Here is a 21,767-nt window from a genome sequence, read left to right as displayed (position 1 = left end):
CCTGTCAAGTCCTTCTTTTGACCCATTTTGCCAAAGGAAAGGAAGTTGCCTAATAATTATGCACACCTGATATAGGGTGTTGATGTCATTAGACCACACCCCTTCTCATTACAGAGATGCACATCACCTAATATGCTTAATTGGTAGTAGGCTTTCGAGCCTATACAGCTTGGAGTAAGACAACATGCATAAAGAGGATGATGTGGTCAAAATACTCATTTGCCTAATAATTCTGCACTCCCTGTATAATGTGTGTTCAATATGCCATAAGTACAATATTTCAGTTGTTAATACACCTTTAAATTTTAATTTCGGCCTTCGTCATTGGTTCAGTCTGGCAATGTGGCCCCCAACCAGGAAACTTTGTGCACCCCTGCTTTAGAGGGTAGAGCCCTGACCAAGTTTTCACCCCCAGTAGAAGAGGGGATGATCCCAACTAAGACTGGGCCCCCTATTGGCCTGGGCCCGATGGTAGTTACGCCCCTGGTTCTGGACTTTCAGGGTTGCATCTTTTCTAGACGGTGGTCACCTTAATTTATTTAGATAGATGATTTGTTCCCAGTGAGATGCCTTTTTCTTAGTTTTTTGTTTTTTTTACTGTAGGGTTACATTAAAAATGATATTTATTCTAAGGGTGAGTTCAGATATTGAGATCAAATAGCTTTTTTTGCAGTAAATTGTACAAAATCGACTGCTATTTTGTTGCACTTTTGCTATGATTTGACCACATCGTGTGGATTCATTCTAAGACTATTCGTGATTTTACTTCTCTTACTTTTCAAATAATCTTTCACTCAAAACCATATATTTTCTCTTGGATTTTCTCCCATAAATACTAACGAGTGGGTTAAAGTAATGACTGCAGCTTAGGAAATGAACTGCATCAGTGTGGAAGCCAGCACTTAGCCATCAAGAGCCTGAAATAATGTCCTCCCAAAATCCATCTTGCCGCTCTTATTAACTGTAATGAATAAACTGACTTTTCTGCAATCAGCAGAGGAATGAGCTTTGGTATAGAAACATTTCAAATGGTAAAATGGAATCGGCATTTAGATAGAACTGGGTTTCATGCAACATTGACTTCCAAGCTATATCCTCTGTATATATCACAAGCCTTTCCAGGATTGGCAAAACTTCAGGGCTCACAAATTATGGAGTATATACATGAAATTCATATATATCACAGAGATGAAATAAAGATGCATAATATTAAGGGTTTTAAGAGTTGCTTGTATGATAGAATTCATAAGTCTTCTTCTTCTGCCAGGTGATGTTATTGTTGACATAAATGGAACATGTGTCCTTGGTCACACTCATGCAGAAGTCGTCCAGATGTTCCAGCTGATTCCAATTAACCAGTATGTGAATATGACCCTCTGCCGTGGATACCCTCTTCCTGAAGACAGTGATGATCCTGTAAATGATATTGTTACCAATGCCCCACCAATCATCAATGGGCAGATGACAACTCAAGGAGAAAACATGGGAAGTCAGGACTTGAAATCGGGATTGGTTGTTCTGGATCAAAATGGAAAACCAGGCCATGTGTTAGTCAATGGGCGTTTAAATGGTCCTTCACTTGAGATACAGGATCAAAGGACATCTATGGCTTCAACTGTGAACCCACCGCCAGAGCTTGTAACTGTTCCTTTATTAAAAGGACCTAAGGGTTTTGGATTTGCTATTGCTGACAGTGCAATGGGCCAAAAGGTCAAAATGATCTTGGATAGCCAGTGGTGTCCTGGCCTTCAGAAGGGAGATGTAATAAAAGAAATCTATCATCAGAATGTGCAAAATCTCACACATATACAAGTTGTTGAAGTCCTGAAGCAATTTCCAGTTGGGGCTGAGGTGCCATTACTCGTGTTAAGAGGAGGTCAGTTGAATGCTAGTATTTTATTTCTACTGTGCATTGTGTACATGACTTTAATTTTTTTAAGTTACAATATAGCATGGAAATGCATAAATTTGTACAGCGCCAGTCCACATCTAACTTGATCTGCATCTTCCCTCCCCCATATTGGGCATTAGTACATTGGCAGAACTCATTTAATGGTGATTTAGATGGGTTCTCTAGGACTTGGGCATTAGTACATTGGCAGAACTCATTTAATGGTGATTTAGCTGGGTTCTCTAGGACTTCATAATCAATATTTGTTTGTTGGGAGTCTAACATCTGGAAGTTCCTAAGGTCAAAATAATGGGGGGGAGGGGGGGCCTGAATTGAAACATTGATTGAATTGAAAAATTAAAACTAAGAAATCTCACTGTGTGGATGAGAAATCTCTTTTTACATTGATGTCACATAAGAACCTTAGAATGCACTGGTATTTTTGCAGCTGCACATCAGTTCTGTTGTGTTGTTACAGATCCATATTGATTAATCATGTCTAGATGACTTTGTCTCCACATGGGCATAATAATAAGTCCAAAAATCAAGACTCATAATTACCTGAAGGAGGAACCCTAGATGAGATCTAACCTCATTAAATTACTATGCACCTAATAGGATTTGCCTGTTGTAACAAGTGTAGTGACATTTTTATAGTAATGATTGTTTCCTGTTGGTTTGGTGCAGAGAGTATGCCATACTTTGTTGCATATTCTATTATTGTAGTCCTTGTATGCAGCATAATCTCTTTCATGTCAGCTCAGTCATTATACATTGGATTTTTACTTATGCCATACTCCAGTCAGTCCATTATTTTTATATACAGTATTTCTTTAGTCTTCTTTAAAGGGGTTGTCCGGGTTCAGAGCTTAACCCAGACATATCCCCATTTTCACCCAGGCAGCCTCCCTGACTTAAGCATCGGAGCAGTTCATGTTCCGATACTCTCCTTTGCCCTGCGCTAAATCGTGCAGGGCAAAGGCATTTTTTTCTGGAGTTCCTGTGAGGTTCCTGGCTCTCCATGGGGCTGCCAGGCGGAGGCTTCCGCCCAGCAGTGAGCCCAATGACATCACCGGCACTGATGGTCGGTCTTTAGCGCTGCCCTAGTCTGTAAAACGGCTAGGGCATCGCTAAAGCCTGCCCATCAGAGCTGGTGACGTCACTGAACACACTGGTGGGTGGAAGCCTCCGCCCGGCAGTGTGTTATTGTAAATAAAAGAGCCCTTGCCCTGCGCGATCAAGCGCAGGGCAAGGGAGCGCATCAGAGCATGAAATGACATCAGGGGGGCTGCCTGGGTGAAATTATGGGTATGTTCGTGTTCAGCTCTGAACCCGGACAACCCCTTTAAGACATCATGAATGTGCCGTTCAGCATATTAGAGTAGGGTGTGTATTAATAAGCTTCAATCAAAAGCGGACCACCATTTTTAAATACTGTATGTGATAAACGTAAGTTTCCAGATCAAATTTGGTACTTTATGTAGATTTCAGTTTGTATGATTATGTATTGAAGTCTGGTTGATGGAACTGGACATTAAGGTACTCTCTCGCATGGCAAATGGTAACTGGCCATGTGACAAAAATACAGTGCCATTTGGCAATGTGAAACACCCTTAAGGCGGTCATACATATTTTACTAATACCATCTAAACCTACTGATTTTGGCAGAACAGTCGACCATTAAATGGGTATGGAGCCTCCTAACTCTCCCCTGATGGAAGGTGTCAGGAGTGAGAAGGATCTGACATTTTGGATTTCAACTTGCCTGATCCTTTTTTTCTTAAGAGGTACAGTATCTGGCAGCAGCTTTCTCTTATTGAGACCGCATGCACAGTCGGCTAAGCACCCTTGTATATGGGTGATTGGAAGCAATAGATTTAACCAAACGTCCAGCTGTCTACTGTGTTTGGCAAGCCTAAAGGCCCTTTTACACAGGCAGATGATCCATAGATTACAGATTATTGCCCAGTGTAAAATATGGCAACGATGGGTCATCTGATCGGATCTTTTATGCGGGCATCAACTCTCCTCAAATGTAATTAGGGGTTACACTGTCAATAATATGCAAACTGAATTGTGAGGATGAATGATCGTACTTGTGATTGCTCATCCCTCTTTCATTTTGTATCAGCCAACGTGGAAGGTCCTTTAAACGAGCGTTGATCAACTTGTTATATTGTTGATCGTTGCTTATTTCGGGCTGAACTCTGTGAAGGATCCCTTAGGCAGTTGTTCCACGGATGACTAAATTACTATTGTACTTTAGAGGCTACACTAATGGAGTACCCTCAAATATACTGCGAGAGCCTGCTATAGACAAACAAAGCTGAACAGTCTGGAAACAAGAGCATCTGATAAACAGCAGGAATACAGTACATTAGATGGTTTGTGCAGATAGATTCTTGCTCTTTCGGCATGGACGCAGTTAATAGCAATTACAGCGACTCCATTTCTGTTCCATCCTAATTAGCTTATAGTTGCACATAATGCGGTTCCTGATAGCTGCCAGTTAGAGATGTGTCTATGTCTTCTGTAATGGCCCAGACGCTGCCCTTTTAAGAGCTGTTTTATTCCCAGTGATTGAATCCGAGTGGCCTTATCAAGGCTCATTCATGTGTTACATTCATTGACTTAATTGACTTCGCGTCTGCAAAGAGAAAGCAAGAAGAAAACATTATAATGACTGGGAGCTAGGATTAGGAAAGGACTTTTTGTCTCGTGGTCCAAGCTTACCATGGTCTTAACACCTTTCTTGCTGTAGATTTTCATTATGCAGATTCTGATTGTTGGGTTTAATGTAATCAGTTCTAATCCTGCATTTAGTAATCTGTTTGTTGGGAACCCTAGTAATAATTTTATGGCTGGAAATTGCATGTGCATGATCTGCGCGGTGTCGTTTTTGTTTTCTTTTTATTGTCCATTATTTTTTTTACTGTCGCCATTATATAAATTGTGAGGCCTTGTGTTACCTTGTGGCCTTTGCTGCACCTCCCGCTGGCGCCCCTCCCTCAGGGTGTACCAAACAGTGCCTTATATATAAGGGCTATAATGAAGGGTGCCCAAGCAGTGCCATACTTTGGTCAAATTACATTTCGTATAGTTATCCAAATAACGTTACTATAAAGTATCGCCATGATATGCCAAAAAAATAATATAGTTTTCAGTGACTAGAGCAGTACTACAGAATACCTAAAGACGGCCTTACACCTTAGATAACAGGCCGCTATTCCTCCTAACCCATCATACACATTCATGCTAATCTGAATAGGGAAACGGCAATAAGCTGCTTCCAGACATCTTGTCTCCCATTAGAACCAATGAATTCCAATGTGCTTGATTTCCTCTTATCCACAAGATGGTCGACTAGTACCAAAATCTTATCTGGCATTTATCTAATATGTATGGCTACCTTAACCGGCTCCGGACCGCCTAACGCAGATCTGCGGTCCGGAGGCGGCAGCTCTGCGCTCAGCGACGCATATACGCGCCATCTCGCGAGAGCCGTGATTTCCTGTGAACGCGCGCACACAGGCGCGCGCGTTCACAGGATCGGAAGGTAAGCGAGTGGATCTCGTGCCTGCCAGCGGCGATCGTTCGCTGGCAGGCTGGAGATGTGATTTTTTTTAACCCCTAACAAGTATATTAGACGCTGTTTTGATAACAGCGTCTAATATACCTGCTACCTGGTCCTCTGGTGGTCCCTTTTGCTTGGATCGATCACCAGAGGACACAGGTGGCTCAGTAAAGTAGCACCAAACACCACTACACTACACTACACCCCCCCTGTCACTTATTAACCCCTTATGAACCACTGATCACCCCATATAGACTCCCTGATCACCCCCCTGTCATTGATCACCCCCCTGTAAGGCTCCGTTCAGACGTCCGTATGATTTTTACGGATCCAGGGATACATGGATCGGATCCGCAAAACACATACGGACGTCTGAATGGAGCCTTACAGGGCGGTGATCAAGTACAGGGGGGTGATCACCTCGTATACACTCCCTGATCACCCCCTGTCATTGATCACCCCCCTGTCATTGATCACCGCCCTGTAAGGCTCCATTCAGACGTCCGTATGATTTTTACGGATCCACGGATACATGGATCGGATCCGCAAAACACATACGGACGTCTGAATGGAACCTTACAGGGGGGTGATCACCCATATAGACTCCCTGATCACCCCCCTGTCATTGATCACCCCCCTGTAAGGCTCCATTCAGACGTCCGTATGATTTTTACGGATACATGGATCGGATCCGCCAAACACATACGGACGTCTGAATGGAGCCTTACATGGGGGTGATCAATGACAGGGGGGTGATCACCTCATATAGACTCCCTGATCACCCCCTGTCATTGATCACCCCCCTGTTATTGATCACCCCCCTGTAAGGCTCCATTCAGACGTCCGTATGATTTTTACGGATCCACGGATACATGGATAGGATCCGCAAAACACACACATGTGGTATCGCCGTACTCAGGAGAAGTTGGGGAATGTGTTTTGGGGTGTAATTTTACATATACCCATGCTGGGTGAGATAAATATCTTGGTCAAATGCCAACTTTGTATAAAAAAATGGGAAACGTTGTCTTTTGCCAAGATATTTCTCTCACCCAGCATGGGTATATGTAAAATGACACCCCAAAACACATTCCCCATGGCGAGTTCCTAGAATTTATTTTTTGTCACAAGTTAGCGGAAAATGATGATTTTTTCTTTTTTTTTCTTTTTCTTTCTTACAAAGTCTCATATTCCACTAACTTGTGACAAAAAATAAAAAATTATAGGAACTCGCCATGCCCCTCACGGAATACCCTGGGGTGTCTTCTTTCCAAAATGGGTTCACTTGAGGGGTAGTTATACTGCCCTGGCATTTTAGGGGCCCATATGCGTGAGAAGTAGTTTGCAATCAAAATCTGTAAAAAATGACCGGTGAAATCCGAAAGGTGCTCTTTGGAACGTGTGCCCCTTTGCCCACTTAGACTGCAAAAAAGTGTCACACATCTGGTATCGCCGTACTCAGGAGAAGTTGGGGAATGTGTTTTGGGGTGTCATTTTACATATACCCATGCTGGGTGAGAGAAATATCTTGGCAAAAGACAACTTTTCCAATTTTTTTATACAAAGTTGGCATTTGACCAAGATATTTCTCTCACCCAGCATGGGTATATGTAAAATGACACCCCAAAACACATTCCCCAACTTCTCCTGAGTATCGCGATACCAGATGTGTGACACTTTTTTGCAGCCTAGGTGGGCAAAGGGGCACACATTCCAAAGAGCACCTTTCGGATTTCACCGGTCATTTTTTACAGATTTTGATTGCAAACTACTTCTCACGCATATGGGCCCCTAAAATGCCAGGGCAGTATATCTACCCCACAAGTGACCCCATTTTGGAAAGAAGACACCTCAGGGTATTCCGTGAGGGGCATGGCGAGTTCCTAGAATTTTGTATTTTTTGTCACAAGTTAGTGGAATATGAGACTTTGTAAGAAAAAAATAAAATAAAAAATAAATCATCATTTTCCGCTAACTTGTGACAAAAAATAAAAAGTTCTATGAACTCACTATGCCCATCAGTGAATACCTTAGGGTGTCTACTTTCCGAAATGGGGTCATTTGTGGGGTTTTTGTACTGTCTGGGCATTGTAGAACCTCAGGAAACATGACAGGTGCTCAGAAAGTCAGAGCTGTTTCAAAAAGCGGAAATTCACATTTTTGTACCATAGTTTGTAAACGCTATAACTTTTACCCAAACCATTTTTTTTTTTACCCAAACATTTTTTTTTTTATCAAAGACATATAGAACAATAAATTTAGCGAAAAATTTATATATGGATGTCGTTTTTTTTTGTGCAAAATTTTACAACTGAAAGTGAAAAATGTCATTTTTTTGCAAAAAAATCGTTAAATTTCGATTATTAACAAAAAATGTAAAAATGTCAGCAGCAATGAAATACCACCAAATGAAAGCTCTATTAGTGAGAAGAAAAGGAGGTAAAATTCATTTGGGTGGTAAGTTGCATGACGGTGAAAGTAGTGTAGTGCAGAAGTGTAAAAAGTGGCCTGGTCATTAAGGGGGTTTCAGCTAGCGGGGTTGAAGTGGTTAAAGGGGTTTGCCCATGTTAGACATTAATGGCATATTACTAGGATATGCCTTAAATGTCAGATAGGTGTAGGTCCCACCTATGGGACCTACCCCTATCACCAGAACAGGGCCCCCGAAGTGGAAGAAAGCACACCATGCATGCACGGCGTGCTGTCCATTCACTGCTATGGGAGCTTTTAAAATAGTCGAGCAAACAAGTCCCATGGCATTGAATCGAAAGCGCAATGTGCATGCACGGCCACCTCTCCATTAACAGCTATGGGAGTGCTTGGCTATTTTCGGAACTCCCATCGTGGTGAGCGGATGATGGCTGCGCTTGATTGTTGCACCCCCTTTCACTTTGCTATCAATATCTGAGATGGGAATGCCCCTTTAAGTAATTACAAACATAAACTGCTCAAATAATAAAGTATATAGGGGGTCATTTATCAAACTGGTGTAAAGTAGAACTGGCTTAGTTGCCCATAGCAACCAATCAGATTCCACCTTTCTGATTGGTTGCTGTGGGCAACTAAGCCAGTTCTACTTTACACCAGTTTGATAATGACCCCCATAGTGACTAAAAACTGCTTTATACGTTTTGATCTAACAACAAATCTATGTAATAATAAATAGTAATTGGTATATAAATGAATATGCAGATTTTTGGTCACAAACCCCTTCTGCAGAGGCTGCACCTCTTAGGGCGGCCATTGCAGATTTGCCCCGCTTCTGAATGGGGTTTGTAAAAATCCATCACGTGCTGTAGGAACAACTGCCTTAACATGTATGAAATGGGTTCTGTGCTGCAGAACTTTACAAGGCCCGTTTCTGGCGCCTTCTGGACTGAGCAGGGGCGGAGCGTAAAATAGCAGACAATTTGAGATTATAAAGGGCATCTGTCACCATGATCCACACTGTTTAGGCATGGCTGGAAGTTTGCAGGATCTCTGTGCACTCCGGCATTGCCAGAACTTTGTAGAGATCTGTCCTGCCCCATTCACTGTAATGGGGACTGGGCGGAGATCCGGCCACGTTGTGGCAAATATGCCGAGAATTGGCTGGAAGAAAACCTCTGCTCTCAGTGAATGGGACTGGGCGGAGCGGTACAAACCTCTGGCAATGCCGGAGTGTGCAGAGATCCAGCAGGCCGTTCCCTGCCGGAACACCGCCGCTGGTGTGCAACTAGCCTAAACCAGGCATACTGATCACGGTGACTAAAACTAACCCAAGAATTCTTATTTTTAGTTATGTGTAAATGAGGTGCTCAGAGCAACGCTTCACCTCACCGCTCCCTTTTGCCCCTCCCAGTGAGATTTGCAGGGCCAGGCAACCTCACTGCTCCAGTGTAGTCTCATTCGGTACAATCGCACATGTGCAGTGAAGATCTCAGAGCGGGTACACCCTCATGAAAGCTTCACTGCACCAGCGCATGGGCAAGATTACCTTCCTTTTCCCCCATGTCTGTTTGTTTGTAATAACTCGATATCTCTTGCCTTCTCATAACTCTGGCTCACGTGTTCTTTTCTATTTGCAGCTCCCCCGTCACCTATCAAAGTAGCAAAAGTGGTGAGTGTAAAATAATTTTTTTGTGTTATTACATTTTTTCACGCTATTATCATCTTGACGAAAAAATTCAGAAGAGTGAACAATTGCGTAAAGTAGTGGACTTTTTGCCTTGGTTTCCTCAGATAAGCCACTGTATATGCTGGTGTAGTGCTACATTTTATTCGGAACTTTTATGCGCTGCTTACGTATTTTACCAATAAATATCTCACAGATTAAATCTATACGCGAGTCTCCAAACACGAATATAATCAGAGATTTGTTTTGCTTGTTAAGAGGCCAACAAAACATAGAGGACCCGTCACTACGGCTGTAAACGCAATTTTATGGTTCTTTCTGCACTGTGTAAAAATGAAAAATAAGCCCACCCTAATCCCCTCCTCCGAGCAGGAGCAGTCACTATGTAATATGCTGATACAAAGCAGCTGGAAAAACAAACTGATATACTCAAGTCAGCTTCTTTCTTTTTTCATTTAGAAGCCATAGGAACAAGTTTTTTTGTGCGACTTTTACGTGTTTTTTTATTTCGTAGCTAATGACCCTGACAGGATCGCTTTTTTTTAAATATAAATCACAAAATGATACAGTAAACATACATAACTCTACATAGAAGCTGAAATGGTAGGATATAATAAAGGGAACCTGTCATCTACTATATGCTGACCTCACTGAGGGCAGCATAAAGTAGTGACAGAAATGCTGATGTCAGCGGTGTGTCCCTCATCAGCTAAAAGTAAGTGGTTGCTGAGAACCAGCATCATAATCATTGCAGCCCAGGCCTTGAGAAGAGTCAAATCTACCTGAGAAGAGTCATGGTTATTCATCATCTCCTGCACTCTCACCCATCTGCTGATAATTGGCAGTTCTCTCCTAGAGAGAAAGGGAGAAAACTAGGTAGAAGACTGTCAGTCATCAGCAGGTGGGCAGGAGATATGAATAACCAGGACTCTTCTCAGTTGGCCGTGACTCTTTTCCAGGCCCGGTCTGCAATGTTTGTGATGTTGGTTCTCAGCAACCACTTACTTGTAACTTATAAATCACAGACCGCTGAAATCAACTCACCTGCCTCTACCTTATTCTGCCGTTAGTATGGGTAGCATGAAGTTGATGACAGGTTCCCTTTAAGGCTTACCCCCCAGTGAGACATAACTTGACAGTGCTCTTAGATTTTCATGTAAAACAGCTTTTTGCAGTCCTTTCCTTCTAATTTCAGTCATTTGGCTGCAAATCTCATCCTCCTAATAATGTTAATTATTTTCCGCCATGTTTCAGAAGACTGGAGCTGCAGTCCGGTCACAGTCACTAATTCTACTCTAATAATAATCTTTATTTATATAGCGCCAACATATTCCTCAGCGGTTTACAATTCAGGCTTGCTAGCTCAGATTATGCTGACCGCCCCACATACAAATCCTGTTAGTACACTCCCCACACACACACACTGTTTGAATCAATCCTTAGGCTGATATGACCACAGGTCAACTAACAAATGATCTCTAGTGACCCACCAGCTACTTGTAATTCCCTTTTTAGGTAACATGTTTGTTATTTTAGTTCAATTATGCAGACGACTGTCGGGAAGGAAGCGTTCAGTGAAGGCAACCCACCCACAGTCGCTCATCCCCATAGAGAATCATTTAGGTGTCCACACGAACAATGAACGAGTGTTTGTTTGGTTCATTCATCAGGTAATCATTGGCACCTTTACACTGGTGGAGTATCGCTGAAGAGCATTTTTGCGAATGCTTGTTAGCGATAAAATGCCTCATGTTCAGGCAGTGTAAAGGGGCCTTATGCCTCCAACAGATAGATTTGGGTGACAGATAAGAGGAATACATCTTCTGGTCATAGTGACCTGGTCATCTGTGTTAAGCCTTTTAAATATAAATTTAGCTTTCTTTTAGCAAAGTGTCTTTAGTGTAATAGGTGTCATGTGATTGATGATGTAATGTTGTCACTTCTAGAAAACGGATAAGCAGGATCTGTCGGGCAGCCTGGAAGCAGTTGGCACAGCTGAACCTTTACCACAGCCATTGCCCTTTCCACCAAATCTTGCTCGATCCAACTCCCCAAAACTTGACCCTTCAGAAGTTTATAAGAAATCAAAAAATATCTTTGAAGATAAACGTGAGTACCTTCTTCATCAGTTAGGAAATATCATTGGATTGAACCTGTCAACCTTGTACACACATTGATTGTTTTTTTAGTCGTTCTTCAACAAAAGTCATAAAATCAGATATTTTAATTCAGATTAGAAAAGCTAAGTCCATTAAAGGGTTGTCCCATTCCCATATCCACAGGGACAAGAATGGGGGCCAGTTTTGCCCCCTTTGCATGGAGCGGCAGAGACATATATGCTACCATTCAGCTCTGTTTGGGCGAACCAAGCTTTTGTACTCGGCTGTCCTATAGAGTTCAATTCAAATAGGAAACACAGGCTCCCGTTGTTGTGATCGGGTGTCTATAGATAGGGGATAATTTGTATTATGACAACCGATTTGACAAATAACAAGATCTTTAGAGAATTGGTGTATTTATAGGAGGTTGCAGTCACACCTGGGTCCTGGTGCCTAGGGGGACCCAAAGACCCCTGTGCAACATAAGAAGACACCAGTATTATAAATGGCACATTGTCTGGTAGTTGGGGGCACCCTGTTACAGACTTTGAGTTGGGGCCCTATAGCTTCATGTTATACCTCTGCCTTAGATGTTTATTAGATTGACATCTGATGTGCTAAGCATTCTGTCAAGGAACCAAGCACATACATGATAGGTAGGGATGAGCGAATTTCATGTTATGAAATTCATTTGCGTTTTGTTTGGTGGTAAAAGCAGAATTGCGTTATGGATTCCGTTACCACAGACCATAACGCAATTCTATGACGGAAAGTCTATGGGCTGCAAAACGGATCCATCCCGTTTTCGTTATGCAGGGGAGTCCTCTCTTGCATAACGGAAATGGAATGGATCCCTTTTGCAGTCCATAGACTTCTATCATGATGGAATAAATAACGGAATGTCTCTAAAGGCATTCCATTATACATTCCGTCATAGAATTGCGTTATGGTCCGTGGTAACAGAATCCATAACAAATATTTTTGGCGGCTCCATAGAAATGAATGGAGGGCGGCTGTGCATGCGTGGTGCGCCCTCCTCAACTTTTTCCGCTCCGTTCTCCTTGTAGGTGCGGGTCCCACCTCTATCAGACAATGGGGGCATATCCTAGCCATATGCCCCCATTGTCTAAGATGGGATAACCCCTTTAAGGGTAATAATTTTTTTTACGGGTAAGCTTTAATTAATTTAGGGGACTTCTCTGGGGTCTGATTTTATTTATGTGTCTGACCTGGGCTCTCTATTTTATGGGTTTAATCTGGGTTCTCAAGTAAGTTAGGCTGGGTTTACAAGGTTTCCCCAAGTTTTTTTTAGTTTTTTTCCCCGCAAGGGATCATCAATGCTATAAAGGTTGGGAAAAGCCTGGGCTAATGCACAGTAGCAATTGGACAAAAGCAGCAAGCAAAATAAAAAAGTATGTTTTTTCTATTTATACAAGTTAACAACTTAAATCATAAGCAATAAGAGGTTTTGAAATTGTGGAAAGTATGTGAAAGTGGTATGTATGGTATGAAAACACAACAGTAGGAGTTCTACCTACATGTATATTTCCACATTAAATTGATACAGATGTCGATATGAGCAGGGTTGTCAGTACTAATGAGGGGTATGAGCGTCTATATAATATATATACTAGGTGTCAGTGACTACTACCTTGGTTCTGCTGGGCAACAGCATTGAAGTCCATGATGTGTCTGGGTAGCTGCTGGTAATCGTGCCAGTCATTTTGCCGCTATTAGGTAGTGTTTAAGATATTTGTCAGGTGTTCATCGCTCTCATGCAGGGCAGGGCACATGTTCACATTAAGGTGAAGCCTAACTGAACCAGAGTGTTGCCAGATTCAGCACGGACCTGTTGGCAGGTTATTTCCTTATAACACCTGGCAACAGGCTCCATCACATTGTGATGTTAGAAGCTTACTCTCTGTGCTGGTCACCCAGGGACATTCCTGGCCTCTCGTCTTCTCAAAGTCCTGGCCAACACAAGGTCCTAAAGCCATACATCATTGCCAGTCCAGAACCACCAATAGCTTTGTGGAACCACAGGGTTCTAGAGGAACCTAACAACTGCGGAACATCACATTTGCCAATATGTGTTTTAGAATGATGGTACACTTTTTGGATTTCCCATTGTTTTTTTTCTTATTCCAACACTGAACACATTATGTAATTAGCATTTAACTCCTGAATACAAAATGATTGATATAGGTTTGTTTAGGATTAGTTCTACAGAATTGGGATATATATTTAAATCAAGTTTTTATTTTTCTTAGTATAGCTTGAAATGCCTAATGCTTAAGTGTATTTTGTAGGCATTCCTTTTTTTCCAAGCTCCAGTGCATTTCTGGTAATGACTGTTGATCTTTAGAGTGATTGTTCTTGTTTGGATGTGCTCTTTTAAAACATGACCTGGTGAGTGAATTTCTATGACACATCAGGCTGAGGAGCAATCCCATGTGTGGTCCCTCTACCTCAGGAAAGTTATTGTCTTGTTGTTTGGATGTCCTGCTCTTAAATACGTCATCTCCTAAGCACATTATTAAACATTTTCACAGATGTTTTCTTATACATACATGGAACCTAAGTGTTCTTAAGGAAAAACGGATTTCCCGGAAGAACCAGAAAGTTTACTGTGTCAGAAAATTTGTTAGTTTTTTATTTATTTTTTCTGTGCAAAACTTTCGGCTTCACTCCTGAGATGTTTTGTACATATTTGTCTCCTCTAAATGTAAGAAATCTTCTTTTATACCAATTATGTGGCTAGTTATATAAATCACTCCTGAGTCATGAGCTGGATAGAGCTCTTCTGCCACTACCTTATTGCCTTGTTACGTCTAGAGAGGAACAGACATGAGCAGTTACTAGACACCCTTGGTTCTATCTCTAAGAAATAAAGTATTAAAGCGGTAAAAATCTAGGCTCCTTGTTACCTCTTGATTTACTGCTTTTTGAGACATGAAATTGTCAGATCCATTGAAATCTTGGTTCTATGGCCAAACAAGATACATGTACAGCAGAGCTATTCGGGTATTTCCAGGGGATCATTGCTTATGAAGTTCTCCCAGATTCCTGATGCTTCCTATACACATTACTTCGGTATTATCCCCATCTATGATATTTCTACCAGACGAAATGTGATGGGGCGGAAAGGGTTTCTATCTCATATTTCCCACGGTTCTCTGCAATTACAGTTAGTTTGGTTATACAACAAGATAATAGGTACTGATTTTGCATAATCTGTGCTTTACTGATTAGTATATGCTGCTATAATCTTGGCACCTAGAAACCTAATTTAAATATTAACCTGGCTCGTAAAATGATTCTATATTTAAATATAGCAAAACCTGGCATTAATTATATACCGTTGTAAAATGCTAATAAACCTACCTAGTTCTTTTTTTTTTAGAAAAGTTATTTAATCCAAAAGATGCATAGTACAGTCGTGGCCAAAAGTTTAGAGAATGACACAAATATTAGTTTTCACAAAGTTTGCTGCTAAACTGCTTTTAGATCTTTGTTTCAGTTGTTTCTGTGATGTAGTGAAATATAATTACACGCACTTCATACATTTCAAAGGCTTTTATCGACAATTACATGACATTTTTTTGCAAAGAGTCAGTATTTGCAGTGTTGGCCCTTTTTTTTCAGGACCTCTGCAATTCGACTGGGCATGCTCTCAATCAACTTCTGGGCCAATTCCTGACTGATAGCAACCCATTCTTTCATAATCACTTCTTGGAGTTTGTCAGAATTAGTGGGTTTTTGTTTGTCCACCCGCCTCTTGAGGATTGACCACAAGTTCTCAATGGGATGGACCCAAAATGGCCATGGACCCAAAATGTCAATGTTTTGGTCCCCGAGCCACTTAGTTATCACTTTTGCCTTATGGCACAGTGCTCCATCGTGCTGGAAAATGCATTGTTCTTCACCAAACTGTTGTTGGATTGTTGGAAGAAGTTGCTGTCCGAGGGTGTTTTGGTACCATTCTTTATTCATGGCTGTGTTTTGGGGCAAAATTGTGAGTAAGCCCACTCCCTTGGATTAGAAGCAACCCCACACATGAATGGTCTCAGGATGCTTTACTGTTGGCATGACACAGGACTGATGGTAGTGCTCACCTTTTCTTCCCCGGACAAGCCTTTTTCCTGATGCCCCAAACAATCGAAAAGAGGCTTCATCAGAGAATATGACTTTGCCCCAGTCCTCAGCAATCCATTCACCATATTTTCTGCAGAAGATCAATCTGTCCCTGATGTTTTTTTTTGGAGAGAAGTGGCTTCTTTGCTGCCCTTCTTGACACCAGGCCATCTTCCAAAAGTCTTCGCCTCACTGTGCGTGCAGATGCGCTCACAACTGCCTGCTGTGATTCCTGAGCAAGCTCTGCACTGGTGGCACTCCGATCCTGCAGCTGAATCCTCTTTAGGAGACAATCCTGGCGCTTGCTGGACTTTCTTGGACGCCCTGAAGCCGCCTTAACAAGAATTGAACCTCTTTCCTTGAAGTTCTTGATGATCCTATAAATTGTTGATTGAGGTGCAATCTTAGTAGCCACAATATCCTTGCCTGTGAAGCCATTGTTATGCAACGCATGGTGCAGGTCACCATGGTTAACAATGGAAGAACAATGATTTCAAGCATCACCCTCCTTTTAACAGGTCAAGTCTGCCATTTTAACCCAATCAGCCTGACATAATGATCTCCAGCCTTGTGCTCGTCAACATTCTCACCTGAGTTAACAAGACAATTACTGAAATGATCTCAGTAGGTCCTTTAATGACAGCAATGAAATGCAGTGGAAAGTTTTTTTGGGGATTAAGTTAATTTTCATGGCAAAGAAGGACTATGCAATTCATCTGATCACTCTTCATAACATTCTGGAGTATATGCAAATTGCTATTATAAAAACTTATGCAGCAACTTTTCCAATTTCCAATGTTTATGTAATTCTCAAAACTTTTGGCCACAATTGTAGACAGCCATTCATGATGTATGATATGCTGTAGAGCAAAGCATACGTTTGTATATGCAACTCAAACATGCAGTGAAAACATTTTGAGTATCAGGAAGAGAAAATATGAACAGTGCCGAATGACATTAAATGCAATGAAGGAAAGCTTATCTACAATTTACAAAGTGCTTATTGGTAACACTATCAAAATGGTTATGATTTACCAATATGACAGAATTTTTCTAAATCTTTGCTAAAACTAAAATCTTGCATTGACATAAGTATTCATACCCTTTACTCAGTAAATAGTTGAAACCTCTTTGACAGCGATTACAAGATCCATTCAATTTGGGTATGATGTCACAAGTTTTGCAAACTTGGATTTGGGGATTTTATCCCATCTTCTCTGCAAATCCTCTCAAGCTCTGTTAGGCTGGATGGTGACCGTTGATGGGCAGCTATTTTCAGGTCTTTCCAGAGATGTTCGATTGGGTTCGATTCAGGGCTCCAGCTGGACCACTCAAGAACATTCACAGAGTTGTCCCTAAGCCACTCCTGTGTTGTCTTGGCTGGGTGCTTAGGGTCATTGTCTTGTTGGAAGATAAACCTTTTCATTAAGAATATCTCTGTACTTTGCTCCATTCCTCTTTCTCTCAACCCTGACCTGTCTCCCGATCCCAGCCACTAAAAAATATTCCCCAGCATGATGCTGAGAGCACCATTCTTCACTGTAGGGATAGTATTGGGCTTGCAAAAAAATTTCAATCTTGTTTTAATCAAACCAGAGGGTCTTGTATCTCACAATCTGAGAGCTCTTTAGGTGTTCTTTTGCGAACTCCAGATGGGCTTTCATGTGTCTTTTTACTGAAGAGAGGCATCTTTCTGGCCATTGTGCCATAAAGCCCAGATTGGTGAAGAGCTGCTGTGATAGTTGACCTTCGTAAGTTTTTTCTTTCTGCATACAGGATCTTTGGAGCTCAGCCAAAGTGACCATTGATTTCTTTGTCACCTCTTTTACCAAGGCCCCTTTCCCCTAAATACTTAGTTTGGTGGGGCGGCCAGCTCTAGGAAAAGTCCTAGGTGTTCCAAACACCTTCCAGTTAAGAATTATAGAGGCCAATGTGCTCGTGGGAACCAGATTTATTCCGCCGCACAATCATCAAGTCTCCGAGTTCTATAGGTAGTTATTTTCTCCTCATGGTGTTTTTTTTTCTTCTCTGATACGCATTGTCAGTTGTGAGACCTTATATAGACAGGGTTGTGTCTTTCCAAATCATGTCAACTGAATTTACCACAGGTGGACTCCAGTCAAGGTCTAAAAACATCTCGGAGATCATCCAGGGAAATGGGAGGCCCCAGAGCTAAATTTCAAGTGTTATTGCAAAGGGTCTGAAAACATATCCTGAGAAGTTTTTCCCTTTTTTTTAACAAAATTGCAAATATTCAATATTTTTACTTTGTCGTTATTGGGTGTTAAGTACAGAATGATTGGAGAAAACTAGATTTTTATTTTTATATTAGCACAAGATACAAAATGTGAAAAAAGTTAAAGGGTCTGAACTATGAAGGCTTTCCAATTTAAATACTAATTGTAAATAGATGTAAGAACGGAAGATCAGATACTGCGGACCAGTGGGAGCAGATGCTGAGCGGGATTATAATTTTATCCAGCGTTCTGACTGTCTCAGTTGTGCATTGTTAATAGAACATCTTTCTTAATTTCTAATTACTGGCAAGAAGTGAAGCATTGCATAGATTGGGTATTCAAGACTGATATTCCAATTAATCTGATAGAGTGTGTGTTAGGCAGCTTCTGTAGTAGAACATTTACTAGACCAGCAGCAGTTTCCACGTTTCTGCCTCTTTTTCTGTAGTTGCTCCAGCCTCCCCTCTCTGTGAGCTATTAACCCATATCTGCCTCTCTGGAGATCTGAATAGTTATCAAAACTCCTAGCTCCTGCACTGATAAGTGGGAAAAAGATGTATGTATCAAAACATTTCTAAACACCTCTTATAATATTGATTAAGCAGGTGTTATGTAACCGTTACTCTTTAATTATTAGTTTAAGGGAAGGTGGGTATAATTAAAGGGGATATGCGTCCTAGTATCCAATATCCCCAGTGCCTGTGTCCAATAAAAAAAGCAATCAGTCAGTAGTCTAGGTACATGCCACTCTTGCTCATGTAGCTGTTGAGACCAGTGATTGGCCGCATCAGTCAGGGGACCAAGCCACCAATGGTCCAGCGGGGACCAGAAGTGGCTGGAAATAGGGCAGCAGCATGAGAACATCGGGACTGTGGACAGGTGAGTGTTTTTAATTTATTTTGGCACGGATTCAAACCATTGGGTTTGTCAGCTCCTAGGCCAGACAGTCCCTTTCAGATTATTGTTGTATTGAAACTTTAGTATCTTTTCAATTAAAACAAATCTAAATAATATATAGCACAAACTAGCATTTACTATATTAAATCTTGTAGGATAGTATTGTATCTTGTTTATTGCTTAGTGATGCCTTCATGCCTAGAATTCTTTTAATTATTCATTTATTTTTATTTTTTTGTACGTAGCTCCCAATACTAAGGATTTGGATGTATTTCTCCGTAAGCAGGAATCTGGCTTTGGATTCAGGGTCCTTGGAGGGGATGGACCAGACCAAGCGGTGAGTACAATTTTCCACCTTCTTTTCTGTTTTTAAGTGGAATGCTAACAGGCCCATATATTCCTATAGATCCATCCAAATCTCTCTATTGCATGCCACATGAGCTGTTTTCAGACTAGTGCTTTAATGTCAGTTACGACTGAGAAATATGCAGTGCATATTCCTGTCTTAGTGAGTATATGATTACATGACTATTCTCTAGCACCCAGTTATCTATGTAAGAAATGGATTTCTGACCTCAAAGTAAAATTTTCAACTGCAGAGGACTAATGTTTATGGTGGTTTCATCTCATATTGTAATTTAACAAAATAATGGCATTGTGCAGCTCTGTCGTCATGGTAAGTGAGACCACAAGAGTTCTTGATGTTCTATGGCTACTTTCACACTAGCGTTTTTGCTGGATTCGGCAGGGTTCAGCAAAAACACTTTCGTTACTGATAATATAACCGACTGCATACGTTAGGAATGGATCCGGTTGTATTATCTTTAACATAGCCAAGACGGATCCGTTTTCTATTGTGTCGGATTGTGACAGAGAAAACGGACCCGTCCCCATTGACTTGCATTGTAGGTCATGAGGGCTCTGTCTTGCTCAGTATGCTGCAGTTTGCTCTCCGGTATGAGAACGGAATGCATTTTGAAGCATTCTGTTCTGTTCAGTTATGTTTTCACCCCATTGAAAATGAATAGTGACAAAATGGAAGCTTTTTTTTCCGGTATTGAGACCCTATGACTGATCTCAATACCGGAAAGTATTAACGCAAGTGTGAAAGTAGCCTAAGCTGGTAAAAATCATCAGAATATGGGTCATGATGGGACCCAAGAACATTTATTACATAGCAATCAATTATTTTTTCTAGAAAATAGACATATGGTGAATATTAACTATTTTGTTAAGTATCACGATCTGTCTTAAAAGCAGAGAAATTCAGATATAGAAAATAGCAATTTTTTTCCCAATTATCTGTAAATTTTGGATAAAAAAAAAGACAGAACATGTCAACCCAGATTTACCACTAGCAAGAAGTAATGTGTCATGAATAGACTGCCTCAGAATCACTTGCATAAGTAAAAGCATTCCAAAGTTATTGCCACATAAAGTGACTTGTCAGATTTGCTAAATAAGGGTCTATTCACACGTCCGCATAACTGGTCCGCATCCGTACAGCAATTTTGCAGAACGGGTGCGGACCCATTCATTTTCAACGGGGCCGCAAAAGATGTGGACAGCACACCCTGTGTTCTCCGCATCCGCACTTCCGTTCCGCGGCCCCCCCAAAAAAGATAGAACATGTCGTATTCTTGTCCACAGCCACGGAAAAGAAAATGCATTTCTATTGCGGAACGCACATGGCTGGTGTCCGTGTTTTGCGGATCCGCAATTTTCGGACCTCAAAACAGTTGCAGACGTGTGAATGGACCCTTAGGCTCCTTTAACACGGGCGAGTTTTCCGCGCGGGTGCAATGCATGAGGTGAACGCATTGCACCCGCACTGAATCCAGACCCATTCATTTCTATGGGGCTGTGCACGTGAGTGGTGATTTTCACGCATCACTTGTGCGTTGCGTGAAAATCGCAGCATTCTCTATATTGTGCGTTTTATACGCAACGCAGGTCCCATAGCAGTGAATGGGGCTGCGTGAAAATCGCAAGCAAGTGCGGATGCGGTGCGATTTTCACGCATGGTTTCTAGGTTATGATCGGGATGGGGACCCGATCTTTATTATTTTCTCTTATAACGTGATTACAAGGGAAAATAATAGCATTCTTAATACCGAATGCTAAGTAAATTAGGGATGGAGGGGTAAAAAAAATGAAGAAAATTAAACTTGCCTCATCCACTTGTTCGCGCAGCCCGGCTTGTCTTCTTTTTTTTTTTCTCTGATGACCTGTGAGGAAAAGGACCTTTGGTGACATCACTGCGCTCATCACATGGTCTATCACCATGGCGATGGACCATGAGATGAGCACAGTGACGTCACCAAAGGTCCTTTTTTCCCAGGTCCTCAAAGAAGAAGAAAGAAGACCTAGCCGGGCTGTGCAAACAAGTGGATGAGGTGAGTTTAAAAAAAAAATTATTTATTTTTTAACCCCTCCATCCCTAATTTACTTAGCATTCGGTATTAAGAATGCTATTATTTTCCCTTATAACCATGTTATAAGGGAAAATATTCAAATCTACAGAATACCTAACCCAAACTTCAGTGAAGAAGTCCGGGTTTGGGTTTGGGTTTGGGTCTGGGTACCACATTCAGTTTTTTCTCACGCGCGTGCAAAATACATTGCACTCGCGCGGAAAAAAACTGAATAACGCAATTCAATCGCATACAAAACTCACCCCACTCGCAGGCAAAATCGCACAATTTTCCCGCAACGCATCCCACATCCTATCCGGCCCTCACACGCGTCGCCCGTGTGAAAGAGGCCTTAGGCTTTGTCAGAAAGGAGAAAACTAGTGGGTCCCAAAGGGGTGAAAATATAG

The 21,767-nt window shown here is 41.5% G+C and overlaps 1 protein-coding gene across 5 annotated transcripts in view; it reads left to right on the top strand.

The window, feature by feature from the left end:
• Nucleotides 1-21,767, top strand: part of MAGI3 (membrane associated guanylate kinase, WW and PDZ domain containing 3) — a 309,538-nt gene that overhangs the window by 238,610 nt on the left and 49,161 nt on the right. For all 5 annotated transcript variants that reach the window (XM_044283486.1, XM_044283484.1, XM_044283483.1 and 2 more), the window contains exons 10-13: nucleotides 1,268-1,876; nucleotides 9,533-9,564; nucleotides 11,526-11,688; nucleotides 19,192-19,283. In XM_044283486.1, coding sequence (XP_044139421.1) covers nucleotides 1,268-1,876; nucleotides 9,533-9,564; nucleotides 11,526-11,688; nucleotides 19,192-19,283 — 896 coding nt within the window. The remainder of the gene's footprint in view (nucleotides 1-1,267; nucleotides 1,877-9,532; nucleotides 9,565-11,525; nucleotides 11,689-19,191; nucleotides 19,284-21,767) is intronic.

This window comes from Bufo gargarizans, chromosome 3, assembly GCF_014858855.1.
Source record: "Bufo gargarizans isolate SCDJY-AF-19 chromosome 3, ASM1485885v1, whole genome shotgun sequence".
NCBI lineage: Eukaryota > Metazoa > Chordata > Amphibia > Anura > Bufonidae > Bufo > Bufo gargarizans.
The sequence above is the reverse complement of the archived record's forward strand: the minus strand, read 5'-3'. Positions and strand labels throughout refer to the sequence as shown.